We start from the raw sequence: 22,272 nt of genomic DNA, 5'->3' as shown, positions 1-22,272 counted from the left end.
ATCTTCAACATATGGGTTGTATTTTGGCGTCGAGGTGGATTATGATAATCTAGTTTTTCAGTCACATGTTATCTGTTTTGTTTGCCTGACTAACTTTCATTATTTCATGATTATTTTTCATTGTAGATTATAAAATCATCACAACATAGTTCAACAACTGTAAAATGAGCCTTGGCTGAGGTGAACATCACGGTAGCCAAACGAAATAATCGTCAAGCGTTTCAGTGTTGTCAGAGATATTCTCGAAACTTAAATTAGGAGGCATTCTCCATTGACGTATATTATTATTTTTGCTAATATTTTAATACAATATGATACCAATTACACCTAACCGATGTGACAATATTGTGTCAAGAGCTAAGTCAAGACATCTGGCATGCATACAACCAAATTATTCCTTAATGTATAATGGATTACCTGGCCGTCTAAAATCATAAGTTTGTTTACGTCTACACATATGCATGCATGCCATATCTTTCCTTACACATCAGTCTACATAGGAGTTCAAGTGAGCACAGTTTCATATGGGCAGTGTCCTCAAGATAACAGGGAGCCCATACTTGGGTGCCAACGTGAGGTTATTTGTAGGTTTGTGAATGTAGTTTGGAGACAGTGAAAATGAGAACTTTTTCAGGATCATTAGTAGCACAGTCTGCGCCTCAATCATAGCAAAGTTTTGCCCTATGCAGGCCCTCGGGCCATATGAGAAGCTCAACAATGCGTTGGGGTGGGCCCTCGAGGCAACGCTCTCAAATCTCATTGGGTTAAATGCGTTCGCGTCAGCGCCCCAGATATCCTCGTCCCTGTGCAACATTGCTATGGGAATGGTTATTGTTGTTCCTTTTGGCACTCGGATGTCTGCGAGAATGGTGTCTTTGGCGGTTTTCCTCAGCAAGAACGGCACAGGGTTGTAGAGCCTCAGTGTCTCTAGCAGGGTCATGTTAAGCTGCGCATGGGTTATGCGTAGACACGGTTATAAAGCTGATTAAATATAATGTTGGAAATGTTACTCAGAAACTAAAGGTATAGATGTGATTACCAACTTCAGTTTTCCCATGGCCTCAACGCTATGCACCTCGATGCTGTCTGGGCACTCTCGGAGAACCTCCTCTCTAACCTTCTCCTGCCACTCCGGGTAGCTACTCAGCAGAAACATCGCCCAGGTGAGGAGATTTGCACTGGTGTCCTGCCCTGCGGCAAGGAAGGTCTTGCACTCGCCGATGATCTCCTGGACGCTCAGGGTCCCCGCTTCAGACCATGCCTTCACTGTTACGCCCAGCACGTCATCTCCATAGCCGCCCTGGGTGTCTTTCCTGGCAAGTCGCTCATGTATAAGTCGCCTGATCTTGCTGGTTACGAAATTGTCAAGTTGCCGCGACCGGCGATTGCGGCGTGTTGGCAAGTACCTAAGTAGAGAATTTCTCAGTTACCTTCCCAGTGACTATTTTATTTGATAATTTTTGATATCTCGAACTCAGTGCATATATATACCTGAACCATGGTATTGGGGGATCAAGAAAAGAAGATATTGTAAGATCTCGGACCTCCTGGAGTAGTTGAAATATGTCCCGGGCATCCTGGTTGTTCTCGCCGTAAATCACCCTTGCAATAACTGTTAGAGTTAACTCATCGAAGTCGCCGAGCATGTCTGTCTTTTGGCAACATCCGCGAGCAGAAATCCGTAGAGCTTATGGTGGGAGAGATTAGACAGGAGTTTCACCTTTGGGAGAGAGCCAAGAGAGGAGGGAGGCTAGATATAGCGAGAGAGTAGGCCTAGGCGGAGGGGGGGGTGTGTGTGTGTGTCTCTGCACTTTTGTGCGCTCTTGTACATGTCTTGTTTCTTCCTTCTATAAAGATAAGGCACGCTTTGCGCGTGCTCTCGAAAAAAAAATGTCTGTCTCAGCTTGGTGGTCGTTGCCGTTTTTTATTTTGGCGAACCAACGCTCCATCATCTGCTGTGCGCATTCTGATGCCATGGCTGACATGGACTGTACATAATAACAAAAAAACTACCATAAGATTTCTTTAGACTAACAAAAACACTCTTCCTAGAGGGGGGCAACAATACTAAATATTTTCACCTCATAGCAAATGGTAAACACAGAAAAAAGAAAATCTTCCAACTTGAACATGAAGAAGGTATAATTGTGGGGGATGATAACCTCAGAGTGTACATTTCAGAGTATTACAAAAAGTTGTTTGGTAGCCCAGAACCTAGTTCGGTTTCATTGAATGAAGATAGGACTAACGATATTCCGCAATTGTCTGTGGAGGAAAACAACTTGTTAATTAATAGCCGATTTCTCGATGGAGGAAATTCATGATGCTATTTTTCAAATGGAACATAACAAATCGCCGGGGCCAGATGGATTTCCTACGGAATTCTATCAACATTTTTGGGGGGTTATCAAATCTGATTTGTTTGCACTGTTTGAGTGTTTCCAGAAGGGTGATCTACCTTTGTACAAATTAAATTTCGGAGTGATAATGTTACTGCCTAAAAAGGAGAATGCTATACAGATACAACAATACCGGCCGATATGTTTACTCAATGTGAGTTTCAAAATTTTCACAAAAGTGGCAACAAACCGTATTTCGGAGGTAGCACAGAAAGTCATTAGGCCTACTCAGACGGCGTTTATTCCAGGTAGACATATTTTAGAAGGGGTGGTGGTCCTTCATGAGACCATACACGAGATGCATAGGAGCAAACTGGATGGGGTAATTTTTAAATAGATTTTGAGAAGACGTATGATAAGGTCAAATGGTCCTTTCTACAACAAGTTCTTCGGATGAAGGGTTTTGATACCATTTGGTGTAATAGAATTATGCAGTTTGTGCAAGGAGGTAGTATCGGGATTAGAGTTAATGATGTTACGGGACATAATTTTCAAACGCGGAAAGGTTTGCGCCAGGGAGATCCTTTATCTCCGATTCTTTTTAATATAGTTGCCGATAGGCTAGCAATTCTTATTGAGCGGGCTAAAGAGGAGGGTAGAGTGGGTAGTCTGTTACCGCATTTGATTGAAGGGGGACTATCGATACTTCAATATGCGGATGACACGATATTGTTTTTGGAACATGATATTGTGAAGGCAGTGAATATGAAACTAATTCTAAGTATTTTTGAGCAATTGTCAGGTTTGAAAATCAACTTTCATAAGAGTGATTTTTTGTTTTTGTTTTGGTGAGGCTAAGGATATGGAGGACGAGTATAGGCACATTTTTGGGTGCGAGTCCGGGTCCTTGCCTTTAAACTATCTAGGTATTCCTATTCATTATAGGACACTCCGAAATGCGGAGTGGAATCCTATTGAGAATCGCTTTGCGTCAAAACTAGGGTGTTGGCGGAGTAAAATGTTGTCTTATGGAGATAGGCTCTGCGGTGACCCAGCATACCACTGCATGTTGTAGTATACAAGTCGTTGATATGATCTTTGTGAAGGGGCTTCCTCACAAATTGCCATATCCCTCAGAGTGGTACAACAGAAACATTGCAGGTCATAACACTCCATACTTTATTACAAACATTGTCTTACAAGTTGGTATTCTCACAGGTCCTATGAGAACACCCTAAGATACTACTAAAGTACACTTACAACTCATACTAAAGATGAAAGAGCTCAACAACTTATTTAGGTAAGTTCTACGTTGCTCGGCTCTATGATACTAGGGTATGTCACTACTCCTCCACCTCCGTGTCATCTGGTCCGTAGACTATCCCATAGTCTACGCCTTCCACTCCGCCGGTAAGATCAGGTTCTTCGTAGACCAGCTCGTAGCTTCCTTATGGTGCTCCATCGTTGATAGCCTCCACTTCGGGATCACAATCTAGCAAGGGTGTCGAAAGAAAGTGAGTACGAAGGTACTCGACAAGTTCTAAAAGAATAAAAGGTGTTTGATGCACTAGCTACGACCATTGATCGGGAAATCGCAGGTCAATGCATGTTTTGAAAACATTTCTTCAAAAGGTTGCTTTTATTATGAAAACTATGCCCGTCGGTCTTCACGGGTTGACCAGAACTTCGTGGAGTTCCTTTCCTCGCCGCGTTCGCAGTTCCCTTCCCGGAACAAGGAGTGACGGCCACAATTTGATACACTCTGCGAGAGGTGCGTTACTTTTCCCACAAGAGATCTCACCCTTTTTGCCATCCGCGGGGACTTGCCTCCGTTCACACTTCCTTTGGTGTGAGGCCGGGTATAAAGATCCAAGCCCACACCGCCTTCTCCGCGACTGCAAACCCACCCTTTTGTCCGACCGTATACCTCCGATAGACTTCCCCGATAATACGGCTTTACTCATGGTATACTCCGGACAATCCCTCATAGATCGGAAGAGATTAACATCACCAATGGATGGGGATTTAAAAGGATTTCCCAACCTATTGCGGCGAGTGCCTCCAGGACCCCACCGTCTCTCCGATCCGTTGGCGTGCGTAAGGGAAAAGATACAGCTGGCTTTTCCGAGCCATTATAGATCTCATGGTCAACGCGGTTTGTACGGCGCTAGAATCATCGGACGACATTGGTAATTTAATCCTAGGGTGATATAACCCATTGCAATGGAACCTCCACCATATCAACACATACCATGGTTCCATTGCCAGCCACATAGTCATATTCATAGTTGGAAAATAACATTTCATTTGCGATGCGGGAATGATAAGTATATAGCTTTGCATTAAAAGTAGTAGAAAATAATCAAGTTGACATGAGCAAGGGTGAACTTGCCTGTGGACTGCGAGATAGTGCAGTTCAATGCAGTTGATGGAACCTGGACCTCGGGTTCTGTAAGATTTATAAAAATCCAAATAATGCAATCATGGATGTATTATTTTATGTTGAATCCCTTTACCCCATTGAATTATTACAATTTAGGGTTGTATTTAAGATTTATGTCTTTGACGGTAATTTACAATTGATTTAAAAGTATTAATCATTGTAATTCACACAAAGTACAACAATTCAAAGTAAAATGATTTTACTTGATAATTACCTTAGTTATTCCAAAATAATTTGAAATTATAGAGTTACCTCTATAGTTTTTGGAATAAAAAGGAATATGGTATTTTCTTGGAAAAATACCCTTTGCAATATATATGACATGGAATATTAGAATTTCATTTTGAAATGTTTGAAAATAAGTATTTGAACTTATTTGATATTTTTTCCTTGAATTTTAAATACAAGGAAATAATAATTTAAAATTCCAAGTTATTATTTGAATTCTGAAAATTCATAATTTTGAATTTGTTTCTTAAATTCCATTTCATATTTTATTCTTGTTAAGATTTATTTTTCATTCATAAATCCAATTTTTATTGGATTTTTAGAGTTGTTTATGATTTATTAAAATTTGGTAAAGTTTTGGTCTTTTATTAAATTAAAAATGACCAAAATACCCCCTGGACCCCTGTTGGGCCCAGCCCAATAGCCTAACTCAGGGACGGCCCAAATAGGCTGGCCCCCTTTTGGGTTTGGTGGCGCCGAAGCGGCCCACCACTCTCACTCTCACTCGGCCCTCTTCTCACTCGTCTAACCCTAATCTCTGGCGACCCTGAGGCGATGGCGTCGCCGCCATGGCCGCCGCCCTGCTCCGGCCATCACCGGCCTCCTCCGCCGTGGCCACCTACCGATCTAGAACCGCCTCGAGCAGATCTATCGATCTGTCCGAGCCGTTTCTCTCCCCTCGTCCTCTCCTGGCGAATCGCCATGGGCGATCTGGTGGTCTCCGACGAGCTCTCGCCTTCGTCGTCGACGTGTGCGCCTCCGAGACCGACTGGCGCGGGTGCTTGCTTGCGGCGCCTGTGCCGTCGTCTCCATGCTGTGTCTGCTCTGTGGTGGTGTTCGTCGGCGTAACGCCGGCGACTTCCACGGCTTTGCAGCTGCTATGGCCGCGCGGGCACCTGCCTCGCCATGCCATAGTTTCCGCCTCCGAGCGCGGGTAAGTCCTATGCTCCTCCTCCTTCTCTTCCGTGCGCTTCCCCTTGTTACTCGTGCTTCTTCCTCCTCATGTTATGTCACTCTCTCGTGATCTTGTGATCATCTAGAGTTATGCTACTGCTGCGCAATCTTACTGTGCTTCGGTTTACTGCAAGCTCATGGCCCAATTACCATTTCTGAGTACTGGCACATGCTGCTTTGCTTGCTGTTCATGCTATGCTTGCCTTGTTGCTACCCCTAGCATGATCTACACTTACCATGCTCTACTGTGCTTGCTCAAGAGCTATCTATGCCATGCTATGATTGGTTATGACTTGCTTATGCTCATCTGGTCTATCATGCTTGCTTGTCTAGGTGCACTTGTGATGCATACGTGACACTTGTGTGTGTTCCAGAGGTGCCTGTGATATGATTCAGTACTAACTCTGCAATCCAATGATCCATTGGATCATTTCTTGCTTGTTGGCAAATCTCTCTGTGTAGCTTGGCTTACTATGATTGATCAATTTGATCAATTGTTTGTCAGTGATTGCTTACTGGCTAACACTGTGGTTATATGGTTCACTTATTTGGTGATGCTGATGCTCAAGCATCACTGTGCTGTTGCTTACTTGCTCTAGTGGCTATGAATTAAGTTGTATTGCTTAACAGTATGATGTTGTCATGCTTAGCATGGATATGTGATAAATTCATGCTTAGATTACTTAATTATGATGAACTGCTTATGCAGTGATGATTTAAATGTCTTGCTTGTATATGAGTTTGTCTGTTCATGATTCTTTTACAAGCAATTAACTGCGAATCCATTTCGGATAGTGATGTGGTCTATTTGGCTTGCTCTTATTTGGTGCTAAGTGTGATGTGACCTCGGTAGCCTTGCTACCGATCGGTTGCTCACCTAGTGGTTGGATCTTGTTGGCTACTCAACTTTGCTTGCATATTAGGGGATCATAGTAAGTATGAATGCCAATATGCTTGCTCGTGAAGAAATCTAGGGTTTCGATGGTTATGTGCCTAGGATTTTCCGTGTAGTCTATACTAGCTGCTATTTATTGCAATACATCTATCTTGGTGCTATACGTGCATCGGATCTTGCTTCGTGCACAAGATCCGTATCCGGATGGTTTCTATTTTGGTGGCTTTTTAGACTAGCGGTGATCCTTGGTGAAAACCAAGTGATGATTCACCCTCGTTGAGCATCTCGCTCAACCCCATGACTATGTCATGCATATGATGGATTAGATCCATTGGATCTTCTCCAGGATCTTGGTATACCTTGTTCCAGCTCCTAGTATGAGATTTTGTGTTGATGCAGACTTGTGGGTTGTCCACAGCCCTTCACCTCCAGAGCTTGGATGATCTTCTAGGTCACCATGATTTCTGATGGTTTGAGTGATTGTGTGTGTTGGCTTTGTTCTTGCTCAATAACTGGATGAATTGAGCTTGTTCTTGCTTCACCCTTACCTGGTGAATCCTATCTGGTCGACTGGTTCTGGTTTCTAGGGTTTGTGCTCCTTTTATATGATCCCTACTTCTCTCCCTGCATTGACACACAAGCCTGGCATGCTTGGTGACTATGCTTTTGCATGGCCTTCGTTATTCGTTGCCCAGCACACTTGAGCTGTGTGCTCTCATATCGTTGAAACTTGAGCCCCCTGCAGTCTGCTCGGTTTTGGTCTGCTGCTCGATCCTATCTTGTGCTTGTCCCTGGTTTTGGACAAGCACAAGTGTGATGTGACTTGGTTCTGTCCAAACTGAAGATTGTGTCACTTGCTAACTGTCTAAACTGAATCTTGAGCTAACACTTATATTCTGGCTAGTGTTTGTGATTTGTTTTGCGAGTTTTGAAGTTGAATATGACCGAGTATGTTCTTCAAGCATTTAGTTTAGGTTTTAGTTATAGGAGCAAATTGTAATCTTTATTTTCATTTTCGTTTATTATTTATCAATTCTTGTATCAAGAATATTGTAAAGACTTTGTAATCTGTGTTGATATCAATAAAGCCCAAGGTTTTTGTTTATGAGCTTTTGGTTATGTGACATATATATTCTGAAATAAACATTGTATTGGTGATTTACTTTGAAATTCAAAGTTGTTTGAATTCATAAGTTGTTTGAATTATGAATTCCATTTATATTGTTCAATGTTTATTGTTTAATGTATTGATACTTGTCAAATGAAATCAATTCCCCAAATCAACAAGATACAAAAGAGATCATGTCGAAATTTCCCTAACTCACATTGCCTAACCCTAAATGCAAAATGAGAGAGAACCTCGATCTCTCTTAGGTTTAGTTGCAATAAGGCGCGAAAATTTCCCCGTTTTGCGATGAAATGCACATCCCATTTCTAAATCTACCCTTCGTTGTTCCTATGTTCTGGTTATTACAGCCTCTCCCCCTTAACAGAAACTTCGTCCCGAAGTTAAGATTGGTACCTGAACATCTCGGGGTAAGACTTCCTGAGTTCTTCTTCCGTCTCCCAAGTAGCTTCTCGCTCAGGATGATGTTGCCATTGCACTTTACAGTATTTGATTGCCCTGTTTCTTAACTTCTTCCATTGAACTTCTAAGATCTTTTCAGGCCTTTCCACATAAGTTAGGTCAGATTGCAATTCTATTTCTTCATATGTGATAGGATCATCCGGTGCCTTCAAACATTTTCTGAGTTGGGATACATGAAATACGTTATGAACTTGACTTAATTGTGCCGGCAACTCCAACTCAAATGATGTTCCTCGATTCTGACTGAGTATCTTAAATGGTCCTATATATCGAGGGCTTAATTTTCCTTTTACTCCGAATCTTTTAAGTCCTTTCATTGGGCTAACCTTGCGATAGACCATGTCTCCCACTTTCGGTTCCCAATCTCTTCTCTTTAAGTCGGCGTAACTCTTCTGACGACTCTGAGCTATCTTGAGTCTATCCCGGATCACCTCGATGACGTCTTGTCTCTCTTTGATGTAGTCCGGTGTAAACTCCTTGTTTTCTCCGGTTTCAAACCAACAAATTGGTGATCGACACTTCCTTCCGTACAATGCTTCGTACGGTGCCATCTGAATACTACTCCGATAACTATTGTTATATGAGAATTCCGCTAAAGGTAAATGATCCTCCCATGAGCCTCCAAAGTTCAGAGCACAAGCTCTAAGCATGTCCTCAAGTATCTGATTGGTTCTTTCGGTTTGTCCTCCGGTTTGTGGATGATATGCTTGTACTGAAATCCAACTTGGATCCCAAAGATTCTTGTAGTTGTTTCCAGAATGCTGATGTGAAAATCGAACCTCTATCTGAGACTATCTTCTTTGGTAATCCATGTTTACTCACAATTTCCTTCACATAAATATCCACAAGCTTTTCTGCAGTATCTTTTGTGTTTACGGCTATGAAATGAGCGCTCTTGGTAAGTCTATCCACTATTACCCATATCATATCCTTCCTCTTACTAGTCATTGGTAAACCAAGTAACAAAATCCATTCCGATTTCATCCCATTTCCATTCAGGTATCTCTAGTGGTTTGAGTAATCCCGCAGGACTCCGATGTTCCGCCTTCACTCGTTGACATGTATGACACTCCGAGACATATTGTGCTATTTCTCTTTTCATGTTGTTCCACCGTAACATCTCCTTCAAATCCATATACATCTTGGTACTTCCTGGATGTATGGAATAAGGGGTTTCATGTGCTTCTTTTAATATGATTGACTTCACTCCTGGATCATCCGGTACACGAGATCCTTTTCGGAAATATAATGAATCAAAATCCCCTAGATGGAATTCCGATGGTCTTCCTTCGCCAATCCTCTTGATTTCCTCTTGAATGAACAAATCATCCGCTTGCTTTCGGATAATCTCATATTTCAAGTCCGAGTACATCTCATCCATAATCCTCATGGTTGCTATACTTCCTTTGATATCACCTTGAATAAACAAGATCTGAGCATCTTCTAACTCCTTCCGAAGTTCCTTTGGAATCTCCCATTCCGTAGGTTGATTCTCCGTACTTTTCCTACTTAGGGCATCTGCTACTACATTAGCCTTGCCCGGTGTATAGTTGATCTTAAGGTCGTAATCCTTAATCAACTCCAACCATCTCTTCGTCTCATGTTTAATTCTTTCCGGGTGAAGAAATACTTCAAACTTTTGTGATCGGTGTATAACTCACACTTGGATCCATATAGAAATTGTCTCCAACTCTTCAAAGCATACACAACTGCCGCTAACTCGAGATCATGTATTGGGTAGTTGTGTTCATGTGGTTTCAACTGTCTTGATCCATAAGCTATTACCTTCCGATCTTGCATAAGAACACATCCAAGTCCATTCTTGGAAGCATCACAATACTACCAGTGTAATCCTTTCCAGGTTCGAGAACTGCTAACACCGGTGTCTGTGGTTAACTTATCCTTGAGTGTTTGGAAGCTGGCTTCACACTCATCGATCCACACAAATGGAGTATTTTTCTTGAGTAACTTGGTCATTGGACCTGCAATCTTCGAAAATCCCTCTATGAATCTCCGATAATAGCTCGCCATACCAAGAAATCCTCGTATTTCCTTAGCATTTTTAGGTGATTTCCATTCCAATACGGACTGAACCTTGCTTGGATTCACCGCTATGCCTTCTTTGGTTATGACATGTCCAAGAAATTCAACACTATCTAACCAAAATTTGCACTTGCTCGAACTTCGCATATAGCCGATGTTCTCTCAAAGTTTGCGGAACTATCTTCAAATGTTTGGCATGTTCTTCTTTATCTTTGGAATAGATTAAAATATCATCTATGAACACTATCACAAACTTGTCCAAGTACTTCATGAATATCTTGTTCATCAAATTCATGAAAATTGCTGGTGCATTTGTTAGTCCAAATGGTACAACCAAGTATTCATGGTGTCCATACCTTGATACGAATGCTGTTTTTGGTACATCTTCCTTCTTGATCTTGATTTGATGGTATCCTGACCTTAAATCTATCTTCGAGAAGACTCCTGCTCCTTGAACTTGATCAAAAAGATCTTGAATTCTAGGTAAAGGATACTTGTTCTTGATAGTGACATTGTTCAAATTTCTGTAATCTCCACACATTCTCTTTCCTCCATCCCTTTTATCCACAAAAATAACTGGTGTACCCCATGGTGACACACTTTCTTGAATAAATCCCTTTTGTTCCAGTTCATCTATCTGAGCTTTCAGTTCCACTAACTCCTTTGGCCCCATTTTATATGGTGGTTGTGCTATTGGTGCTTGTGCCCGGAATCGGGTCGATTGTGAATTCTATCTCTCTATCGGGTGGCATTCCCGGTAGTTCCTTAGGAAATACATCCTTAAATTCATTACTACGGGAATATCTTCAATTCTCACTTCCTTCGAGTCGTTGAGTTCCAATCCAATCTCTAATTCACTGTACTTATCTCCTTGGAACACTATTCTACCTCCGATGGAGTCGCGAAGTGATACTTGTTTTGTCTCCACGAGTTAATCACCGCTCCATTTTCCGTCAACCAATCCATCCCTAGGATGACCGATATGTCCTTCATGGGTATGATGAATAGGTCCGCGAAATACACACAGATCACATATGGTTAGGACTTGTGCTTCTTTCACGTGGGTCACTAAGATCGTTCCCCGCGGATAGGACGAGTTATAGGGGTTTCTAACTTAGAACATCTAAGCCCGAATTTTTCCACAAATTCCAATGCAAGAAATGATGTGGTTGCTCCGAGTATCAAATAATACTTTGCCGGGATGAGTAAGAATGCTTAGCGTACCTAAGACTTGTTTGATCCGACTCTTCCGCTTGTTCCAAAGATGTGCAATTCAGCTTTCCATAAGGCTTTCCCTTCTTGTTGTTGTAGTTATTGTAGTTGCGGTTGGTGTTGTTGTTATTGTTGTTGCGGTTGTTGTTGTTGTTGTTTCCACCTCGTCCTCCGAGCTCGTCCGTTCCAGGACGCCTTGTTTGGACAGTCCGGCTTGATGTGTCCTTCCTTCCCACAACCATAACGAGATGATTACGGGTTTACGGCAATCCTTACGCAAATGACCTCTCGAGCCACAATTGTTGCAGATGATCTGGTTAATTGGGTTCTGACTCTGACCTCCCCGATTGTATTGATTACCAGTAGTAGGTCGATATCGAGGTTTGAAACTCCGATCAGGTAATGGTTTACTGATTGGGTACTTCCTTGGCTCTATACGAGCCCTCTTCCTCCTGTCCTCCTGGACTTGCCCGTAATCATCCTCGAAAGTGATTGCCGAGTCAATCGGTTCCTGGAATTCGGCGATTCGTGCCAACCTCGGTTGCATCTTCATGTATGGATTCATGCCTTTCATGAACCGCTTCTCCTCTCGTATCCACATCCTCGGGTGCATATCCGGATAACCTATTGAAATCCCGAACATATCGCATGATTGGTGCGGTATTCAGTCTCGATTCTTCAAATTCCCTCTTCTTCGGCTCCACCACGCTGTCCGGAACATGAGCATCACGAAACTTCTTCTTGAACTCCTCCCGGGTAAATACCTTATCCGGAGGGTGTACTTGCTACAAGGTTCTCCCACCATGATGCTGCTGGGTCCCGACAACGGATAAGTGGTATATCCGATCTTCTCCTCATCGTTGCAACCAACGGTCTTCAATTTCCGTTCGGTATCCATAAGCCAATCTTCGGCGTCCATTGGTTACGGAGCTGATGTGAATGGTAGTGGTCTTGCATTTTGGAAGTCCGATAGTGTTACTCCCTTGCCTTCATTACCCCTCTCATTGATGACATGGGTAAAGAAATCCTCGCATATTCTTGCTCGACTTTCCCGGTAACGCCTTCGTCTTCCTCCATTGACCTCATATACTTGTTGGAAGTCCGGGTGCAACATTGGGTGTGGTGGTGGTGGCGTTTTCTCGCTCTAGCTCGCTGCATCCGCCTCCTCTTTTTCTCTTTCTTCCCGCTCTCTGCGCGAGCCTCTTCGGTTTCTACTAACGCCATTTCCCCCTAGTCCCGTAACAAAGAGCGATTACTCATAATTACACCATGCGAATGTTTTCTGAGCTCAACTCATTGCCCAGTACTAGTCACACAATGAAATCAAGAAGCAAATCCAAAACAAACATTTATTATGTATATACACCGTATAATACATAACACACTCACAAACTTATATTACATGTGGTATATATAAACCACTTATTTGGCTCCAAGCCCAAGCCAACGGGAATTTAAAATACGTTCTATTACAATACCACCTAGATTACTTTATTCTTCCTTGGAGCTCTACTCCTCATCGTCTTCATTCGCCTCCGCGTACATCCACGGGGTCCAACCGAGTACGGCGACTAGTCTTCCGAATACCGTCCGGAACAAAGGTCCTTCCGATGAGGTATGTAATCCGAATCGGACGAAGTGCCGAGACGGAGATCTGTCATTCCAAAGTAACTAGATAAAGACTCATACATATCCCCGGTGGAATACGAGTGCCTCTTCTCCAGTCATCCATGGAGGATTCCTATTCACTTGACCCCTCATCTTCTTCTTCTTCTTTTTCTTTGTTCCGAACTCTCACCTACTTCGTACTTGTGATGGTTTAGATATACCCATCTCCAAATCTAAAGAAATGGAATCGAGTACCTTTCTCTTCCTGCTCGTAGTGTTGGTTAACATTTGGGTTAACCGCATCACTCTCATCTCCGGTATCACATGGAATTGGCTCCTCCTCATCACCGAAAGGTTCCCGGAACGCCAACCCGTCGAGTTTTCAATCGGTGACTCCGATCAATTTATGTTCCATGAATGGTCTCCCCCATATCCAGGTATCATACGATGCCGACACATGTGGATAGTGCGGAACAAAGTTAGGTGTAAGTGGGTCTCTTGTAGGTAGATTTCTCTTGAACCACTTGGTCACTCAAATCTACATCATCATGCGGGTTAAAGAAGGGTGTAGTATGTTGTGGTTGTGCCCTCAAGTCATGCATCCGAGTTTGGATTTTATCAGGGTCCGTGAACTCAGCTAGCATGTGGTCAATCTCACCTCTCATCTTCATGTGTAAAAGATACATCGTGGTCAATAAATACTTACAGCTATCCATGTGCTGTGCTGCAGCTTCAGGGACTTCGTGGGCTAACACCAAATGATTAAGAGTGGGATCCTCATCTTCCTCGGCATGAGGTATATGAGAAAACTACGAACATAGGAGTTCTACTCGACTTGTGCTGCCTTATCTCAAGGATTGCCTTGAATAGGCCCATATGGTAGGTCTGTGGTGATAGTTTTGGCTTCTCCGTATGGCATTATACGACTCATCGGCGGTTGTTCCGGTAGTTGGACCGATACTCTGCACTTGGCTAGGATTTCCCCATCATAGTAAGTATACTTGATAACGAGTATCCGTGGATCGCAATGAAGTTCCTTCGAGCATCCCACACAGGAGAGCTGTTATTGGTCCATCATAATCACCGAGCCAACCCTCAACTTTCCTCAAAGTCCTCTTGGGAAAAGTGTTCGCCATTATGGCTGTATACAAAAACAGAATATTAGTAGTGATAATGCATCATAATAGCTATAATAAAGAATTATCGCACTAAAATATATGGTTTTGCTATTCTCAAGTGAATAACCACCATATTTCTAGAGAATCCTTTACTATTTCTACTAGACTCCTACATGTTTCTTCCCTATACTAGGTTTTTCCAACCTAAGGTCGCAACATTTGCTCTGATACCAGCTACGGTGACCCAGCATACCACTGCATGTTGTAGTATACAAGTCGTTGATATGATCTTTGTGAAGGGGCTTCCTCACAAATTGCTATATCCCTCAGAGTGGTACAACAGAAACATTGCAGGTCATAACACTCCATACTTTATTACAAACATTGTCTTACAAGTTGGTATTCTCACGAGTCCTATGAGAACACCCTAAGATACTACTAAAGTACACTTACAACTCATACTAAAGATGAAAGAGCTCAACAACTTATTTAGGTAAGTTCTACGTTGCTCGGCTCTATGATACTAGGGTATGTCACTACTCCTCCACCTCCGTGTCATCTGGTCCGTAGACTATCCCATAGTCTACGCCTTCCACTCCGCCGGTAAGATCAGGTTCTTCGTAGACCAGCTCGTAGCTTCCTTCTGGTGCTCCATCGTTGATAGCCTCCACTTCGGGATCACGGTCTAGCAAGGGTGGCGAAAGAAAGTGAGTACGGAGGTACTCGGCAAGTTCTAAAAGAATAAAAGGTGTTTGATGCACTAGCTACGACCATTGATCGGGAAATCGCGGGTCAATGCATGTTTTGAAAACATTTCTTCAAAAGGTTGCTTTTATTATGAAAACTATGCCCGTCGGTCTTCACGGGTTGACCGGAACTTCGTGGAGTTCCTTTCTGCCGCGTTCGCAGTTCCCTTCCCGGAACAAGGAGTGAGCAGCCACAATTTGATACACTCTGCGGAGGTGCGTTACTTTTCCCACAAGAGATCTCACCCTTTTTGCCATCCGCGAGGACCGGCCCCCGTTCACACTTCCTTTGGTGTGAGGCCAGGTATAAAGATCCAAGCCCACACCGCCTTCTCCGCGACTGCAAACCCACCCTTTTGTCCGACCGTATACCTCCAGTAGACTTCCCCCGATAATACGGCTTTACTCATGGTATACTCCGGACAATCCCTCATAGATCGGAAGAGATTAACATCACCAATGGATGGGGATTTAAAAGGATTTCCCAACCTATTGCGGCAGTGCCTCCGGCACCCCACCGTCTCTCCGATCCGTTGGCGTGCGAAGGGAAAAGATACGACTGGCTTTTCCGAGCCATTATAGATCTCATGGTCAACGCGGTTTGTACGGCGCTAGAATCAGCTGGACGACATTGGTAATTTAATCCTAGGGTGATATAACCCATTGCAATGGAACCTCCACCATATCAACACATACCATGGTTCCATTGCCGGCCACATAGTCATATTCATAGTTGGAAAATAACATTTCATTTGCGATGCGGGAATGATAAGTATATAGCTTTGCATTAAAAGTAGTAGAAAATAATCAAGTTGACATGAGCAAGGGTGAACTTGCACGTGGATCTGCGAGATAGTGCAGTTCAATGCAGTTGATGGAACCTGGACCTCGGGTTCTGTAAGATTTATAAAAATCCAAATAATGCAATCATGGATGTATTATTTTATGTTGAATCCCTTTACCCCATTGAATTATTACAATTTAGGGTTGTATTTAAGATTTATGTCTTTGACGGTAATTTACAATTGATTTAAAAGTATTAATCATTGTAATTCACACAAAGTACAACAATTCAAAGTAAAATGATTTTACTTGATAATTACCTTAGTTATTCCAAAATAATTTGAAATTATAGAGTTACCTCTATAGTTTTTGGAATAAAAAGGAATATGGTATTTTCTTGGAAAAATACCCTTTGCAATAGATATGACATGGAATATTAGAATTTCATTTTGAAATGTTTGAAAATAAGTATTTGAACTTATTTGATATTTTTTCTTTGAATTTTAAATACAAGGAAATAATAATTTAAAATTCCAAGTTATTATTTGAATTATGAAAATTCATAATTTTGAATTTGTTTCTTAAATTCCATTTCATATTTTATTCTTGTTAAGATTTATTTTTCATTCATAAATCCAATTTTTATTGGATTTTTAGAGTTGTTTATGATTTATTAAAATTTGGTAAAGTTTTGGTCTTTTATTAAATGAAAAATGACCAAAATACCCCTGGACCCCTGTTGGGCCCGACCCAATAGCCTAACTCGTGGACGGCCCAAATAGGCTGGCCCCCTTTTGGGTTTGGTGGCGCCGAAGCGGCCCACCACTCTCACTCTCACTCGGCCCTCTTCTCACTCGTCTAACCCTAATCTCCGGCGACCCCGAGGCGATGGCGTCGCCGCCATGGCCGCCGCCATCTGCTCCGGCCATCACCGGCCTCCTCCGCCGTGGCCACCTACCGATCTAGAACCGCCTCGAGCAGATCTATCGATCTGTCCGAGCCGTTTCTCTCCTCTCGTCCTCTCCTGGCGAATCGCCATGGGCGATCTGGTGGTCTCCGACGAGCTCTCGCCTTCGTCGTCGACGTGTGCGCCTCCGAGACCGACCTGGCGCGGGTGCTGCTTGCAGCGCCTGTGCCGTCGTCTCCATGATGTCTTCTCGTGGTGGTGTTCGTCGGCGTAACGCCGGCGACTTCCCCGGCTGCGGCTGCTATGGCCGCGCGGGCACCTGCCTCGCCATGCCATAGTTTCTCGCCTCCGAGCGCGGGTAAGTCCTATGCTCCTCCTCCTTCTCTTACGTGCGCTTCCCCTTGTTACTGTGCTTCTTCCTCCTCATGTTATGTCACTCTCTCGTGATCTTGTGATCATCTAGAGTTATGCTCTCTGCTTGCGCAATCTTATCGTAGCTCGGTTTCATTGCAAGCTCATGGCCCAATTACCATTTCTCGATGCCGGCACATGCTGCTTTGCTTGCTTGTTCATGCTATGCTTGCCTTGTTGCTACCCCTAGCATGATCTACACTTACCATGCTCTACCGTGCTTGCTCAAGAGCTATCTATGCCATGCTATGATTGGTTATGACTTGCTTATGCTCAACTGGTCTATCATGCTTGCTTGTCTAGGTGCACTTGTGATGCATACGTGACACTTGTGTGTGTGCCGAGGTGCACTGTGATATGATTCGATGACTAACTCTCGCAATCCAATGATCCATTGGATCATTTCTTGCTTGTTGGCAAATCTCTCTCGTGTAGCTTGGCTTACTATGATTGATCAATTTGATCAATTGTTTGTCGATGATTGCTTCTTGGCTAACACCGTGGTTATATGGTTCACTTATTTGGTGATGCCGATGCTCAAGCATCACCGTGTCTTGTTGCTTACTTGCTCTAGTGGCTATGAATTAAGTTGTATTGCTTAACAGTATGATGTTGTCATGCTTAGCATGGATATGTGATAAATTCATGCTTAGATTACTTAATTATGATGAACTTCTTATGCAGTGATGATTTAAATGTCTTGCTTGTATATGAGTTTGCTGTTCATGATTCTTTTACAAGCAATTAACTCTGAATCCATTTCTGGATAGTGATGTGGTCTATTTGGCTTGCTCTTATTTGGTGCTAAGTGTGATGTGACCTCAGTAGCCTTGCTATTGACTGGTTGCTCACCTAGTGGTTGGATCTTGTTGGCTACTCAACTTTGCTTGCATATTAGGGGATCATAGTAAGTATGAATGCCAATATGCTTGCCTGTGAAGAAATCTAGGGTTTCTGATGGTTATGTGCCTAGGATTTTTTGTGTAGTCTATACTAGCTGCTATTTATTGCAATACATCTATCGGTGCTATTCGTGCATCGGATCTTGCTTCCGTGCACAAGATCCGTATCCGGATGGTTTCTATTTTGGTGGCTTTTTAGACTAGCGGTGATCCTTGGTGAAAACCAAGTGATGATTCACCCTGTTGAGCATCTGCTCAACCCCATGACTATGTCATGCATATGATGGATTAGATCCATTGGATCTTCTCCGGGATCTTGGTATACCTTGTTCCAGCTCCTAGTATGAGATTTTGTGTTGATGCGGACTTGTGGGTTGTCCATGACCCTTCACCTCCAGAGCTTGGATGATCTTCTAGGTCACCATGATTTCTGATGGTTTGAGTGATTGTGTGTGTTGGCTTTGTTCTTGCTCAAGAACTGGATGAATTGAGCTTGTTCTTGCTTCACCGTTACCTGGTGAATCCTATCTGGTCGACTGGTTCTGGTTTCTAGGGTTTGTGCTCCTTTTATATGATCCCTACTTCTCTCCCTGCATTGACACACAAGCCTGGCATGCTTGGTGACTATGCTTTTGCATGGCCTTGCTTGTTGTCTGCCCAGACACACTTGAGCTGTGTGCTCTCATATGCTTGAAACTTGAGCCCCCTGCAGTCTGCTCGGTTTTGGTCTGCTCGTCGATCCTATCTTGTCTTGTCCCTGGTTTTGGACAAGCACAAGTGTCTTGTGACTTGGTTCTGTCCAAGCCGAAGATTGTGTCACTTGCTAATCTGTCTAAACTGAATCTTGAGCTAACACTTATATTACGGCTAGTGTTTGTGATTTGTTTTGCGAGGTTTTGAAGTTGAATATGACCGGAGTATGTTCTTCAAGCATTTAGTTTAGGTTTTAGTTATAGGAGCAAATTGTAATCTTTATTTTCATTTCGTTTATTATTTATCAATTCTTGTATCAAGAATATTGTAAAGACTTTGTAATCTGTGTTGATATCAATAAAGCCCAAGGTTTTTGTTTATGAGCTTTTGGTTATGTGACATATATATTCTGAAATAAACATTGTATTGGTGATTTACTTTGAAATTCAAAGTTGTTTGAATTCATAAGTTGTTTGAATTATGAATTCCATTTATATTGTTCAATGTTTATTGTTTAATGTATTGATACTTGTCAAATGAAATCAATTCCCCAAATCAACAAGATACAAAAGAGGTCATGTCGAAATTTCCCTAACTCACATTGCCTAACCCTAAATGCAAAATGAGAGAGAACCTCGATCCCTCTTAGGTTTAGTTGCAATAAGGCGCGAAAATTTCCCCCGTTTTGCGATGAAATGCACATCCCATTTCTAAATCTACCCTTCGGTGTTCCTATGTTCTGGGTTATTACAGGCTCACTTTGATTAATTCGGTCCTGACGAGTCTTCCTATGTTTATGATTTCTTTTTTGGAAATCCCAGTTGGAGTGCGTAAGAGATTGGACTATTATAGATCAAAAAATTTCTGGCAATCTGATGAACACAAGAATAAGTACAGATTATCTAAGTGGAATATTGTGTGTAGACCAAAGGATCAAGGTGGATTAGGGATCGACGTCTTGCAACTGAAAAATAAATGCTTATTAAGTAAATGGTTATTTAAGCTGTTATCGGAAGAGGGGATTTGGCAGCAATTGTTGTGCAACAAATACTTGAAATATAAAACATTAGCACATGTAGAAATTAAACCTACGGATTCCCCTTTTTGGAAGGGTCTAATGCATGTTAAGGATGATTTTTTCAAGAGAGGGTACTTTAAAGTAGGTGATGGAACAATGGTAAGGTTCTGGGAAGACGTTTGGATGGGGGATGTGCCCTTATCTCATCGATATCCAAGCACTTTATAATATTGTACAACATAAACATGTTTTAGTTTCAACTGTGCTAGCTTCTGCACCTATGAACATTACTTTTAGAAGAGGCTTAAATGATAACAAATGGTTACAATGGTTACATCTATGCCAACGGTTAATGACAGTAAATTTAACAACTGAATCATATAAGTTTATTTGGAAGCTTACTGATTCGGGTTTGTTCTCTGTTAAGTCTTTTTATATGGATTTGATGAATGGGCATGCTATTTACCTACGCAAATATCTATGGAAATTGAAGATACCTTTGAAAATTAAAAAAATTATGTGGTTTCTGAGTAATAAGGTGCTTTTAACTAAAGATAATCTAGCTAAACGGAAGTGGAATGGTTGTCAAAAGTGTTGTTTTTGTGATTCCACTGAAACTGTTAATCATCTGTTTATTGCATGTCCATTTGCAAAGATCATTTGGCGTATGGTGTATTTATCTTATAACATTCCTCCACCAGCTAATATTACTAATATGTTTGGTAGATGGCTTAATGGAGTTGGAAAAAATGATAAACTTAAAATCAAAATTGGAGTTTCAGCCCTATGTTGGGCGCTTTGGCGAAGTAGAAATGATGTTATTTTTAACAAACAAAATGGGATCAATTTTTTGCAGGTTATCCGGCGAGCTGCTCATTCAATTCAACAATGGGTTTTCCTCCTTCCATTGGACCAGCGGGAGGTTATGGTTACTGGATACAACCGGATGCTAGTGGTTGCTCAGGACTTCTTTTTCCAGGCTACTGGGTGGCGACATCTTAATAGATTAGCAAATGCATAGAGGGCCTGTGTGCCGTATTTTCTATTGGCTGATTCATGTAGCCACCTTAGCTGATCCGTGATTGTAATAAATTTGGTTGGATTTTTGGTACTTTGGATACTTTCGTTAATAAAGCAAGTCGTGTGCATCAATTGATGCAGAGGCTGGAGCGATGCTCCTTTATCTAAAAAAAGGTAGCGGGGAGTTGCGCTACGTGGACGCATGTGCCCCAAACGTGTTGTACATCGGGCCTTCTAGCCTTTCTTCTTTGAATCCGATACGTCACGTATCCCCTTAAAAAAGAGATTTCGAACGGGCCAGTGTACCAGTAGTAGGTGCATAACTGTTTTTTTTTGTCTGAAGTTGGAGAAATTAGTAAACGTGTTGTAAATAGGATCCAAGTTGCGCATGTGTGGTCGTATGACTGGGATGTGTACAGTGTGAGAAGGCAAACTAACCACGAGCTTCTCCTGGTTGAAAACTGGGTGGACCACTCTTCGGTGCCGCTTCCAATCATCTCCATTCACAAATATGAGCCCTTCGCCTAGGATGATTTCAAACTTGGGATTCAAGTAGTCTTTCTGAAACAAGTGTGTCCTGTCGCCTAGCACTTGCTTGACTATCGTCATCATGTTAGTAGAGCAGATCGCGGGGATTGGTCCCAACCAGTACAGGAATGTTTTCCCTGTGGAATGGATTACGCAATCAGTTTTCCAGGAAGAAACAATTTCTATGAAAACATCCACTTACCGTAGTCGGAGGCCCATTTCTGAAAGAAGGGCTGCACGAGAGAGGCGTAGTTGTGGCAGCCAGCATCGAGAGCATTTGCTCTCCCTGAAATCAGTAGTCGCCTAATCTCGGGCAAGGACCCAAAGAGTATTTTGTAAGGTGGGCCTTGGATCCCTTGTTGCCTGAACCACCAGGCGACGGCATACGGCCTCCACATGACATACCATAGTGCCCTGCCGCATTGCATCGAGATCAACAACACAGCGAGGACAGCAACCACGGCTTGCACTAAGTTAGACTCCATCATTATTATTCTTTTCAATCTACTTTTTGCTAATATTTCCGACCGTCAGAAGTAGAGATTATTGTTCTCATTTCTGAGGACTATTAATGTCTGTGCACATGTATTTATAGTATACAAGCTCAACGGTCGGTCAGTTACTACTCTCTTAACTTATCGGTTGGGAAGTTGCGTTCTCAACTAATTTCAACGGTCGGTCGGTTACTCTCTTAACTGATCGGTTGTGAAGTTAAGTTCTCAACTAACTTGAAAACGGCAGCCCTGAACCATCTTATATCTTAGTATTTACTAATTGGAGGCACCATACCACGTTAATCCACATTATCAGAATAATTAAGACAATTAGATCTAAAA

At 42.4% G+C, this 22,272-nt stretch overlaps 1 protein-coding gene across 1 annotated transcript; it reads right to left on the bottom strand.

The window, feature by feature from the left end:
- Positions 1 to 520: 520 nt before the first annotated feature.
- On the bottom strand, positions 521 to 21,921 carry LOC124647395 (cytochrome P450 709B2-like). Its single transcript, XM_047187349.1, has 6 exons — positions 21,639 to 21,921; positions 21,347 to 21,573; positions 1,893 to 1,988; positions 1,492 to 1,646; positions 1,040 to 1,406; positions 521 to 946 (listed from the first exon to the last, which is right to left on the bottom strand). The coding sequence occupies exons 1-6, from the start codon at positions 21,919 to 21,921 to the stop codon at positions 521 to 523; spliced, it is 1,554 nt and encodes a 517-aa protein (XP_047043305.1).
- Positions 21,922 to 22,272: the final 351 nt, after the last annotated feature.

This window comes from Lolium rigidum, chromosome 4, assembly GCF_022539505.1.
Source record: "Lolium rigidum isolate FL_2022 chromosome 4, APGP_CSIRO_Lrig_0.1, whole genome shotgun sequence".
Classification (NCBI taxonomy): domain Eukaryota; kingdom Viridiplantae; phylum Streptophyta; class Magnoliopsida; order Poales; family Poaceae; genus Lolium; species Lolium rigidum.
Note: the sequence above shows the minus strand (reverse complement) of the source record. Positions and strands in the feature narration are given on the sequence as shown.

Coding starts and splice junctions, on each gene's coding strand:
- LOC124647395 (XM_047187349.1), bottom strand. CDS start 21,921: ATGGAGTCTAACTTAGTGCAAGCCGTGGTTGCTGTCCTCGCTGTGTTG. Junction 21,574..21,638: donor GAAATGGGCCTCCGACTACG/GTAAGTGGATGT, acceptor TCCATTCCACAG/GGAAAACATTCCTGTACTGG. Junction 1,989..21,346: donor TCAACCAGGAGAAGCTCGTG/GTTAGTTTGCCT, acceptor TATTATGTACAG/TCCATGTCAGCCATGGCATC.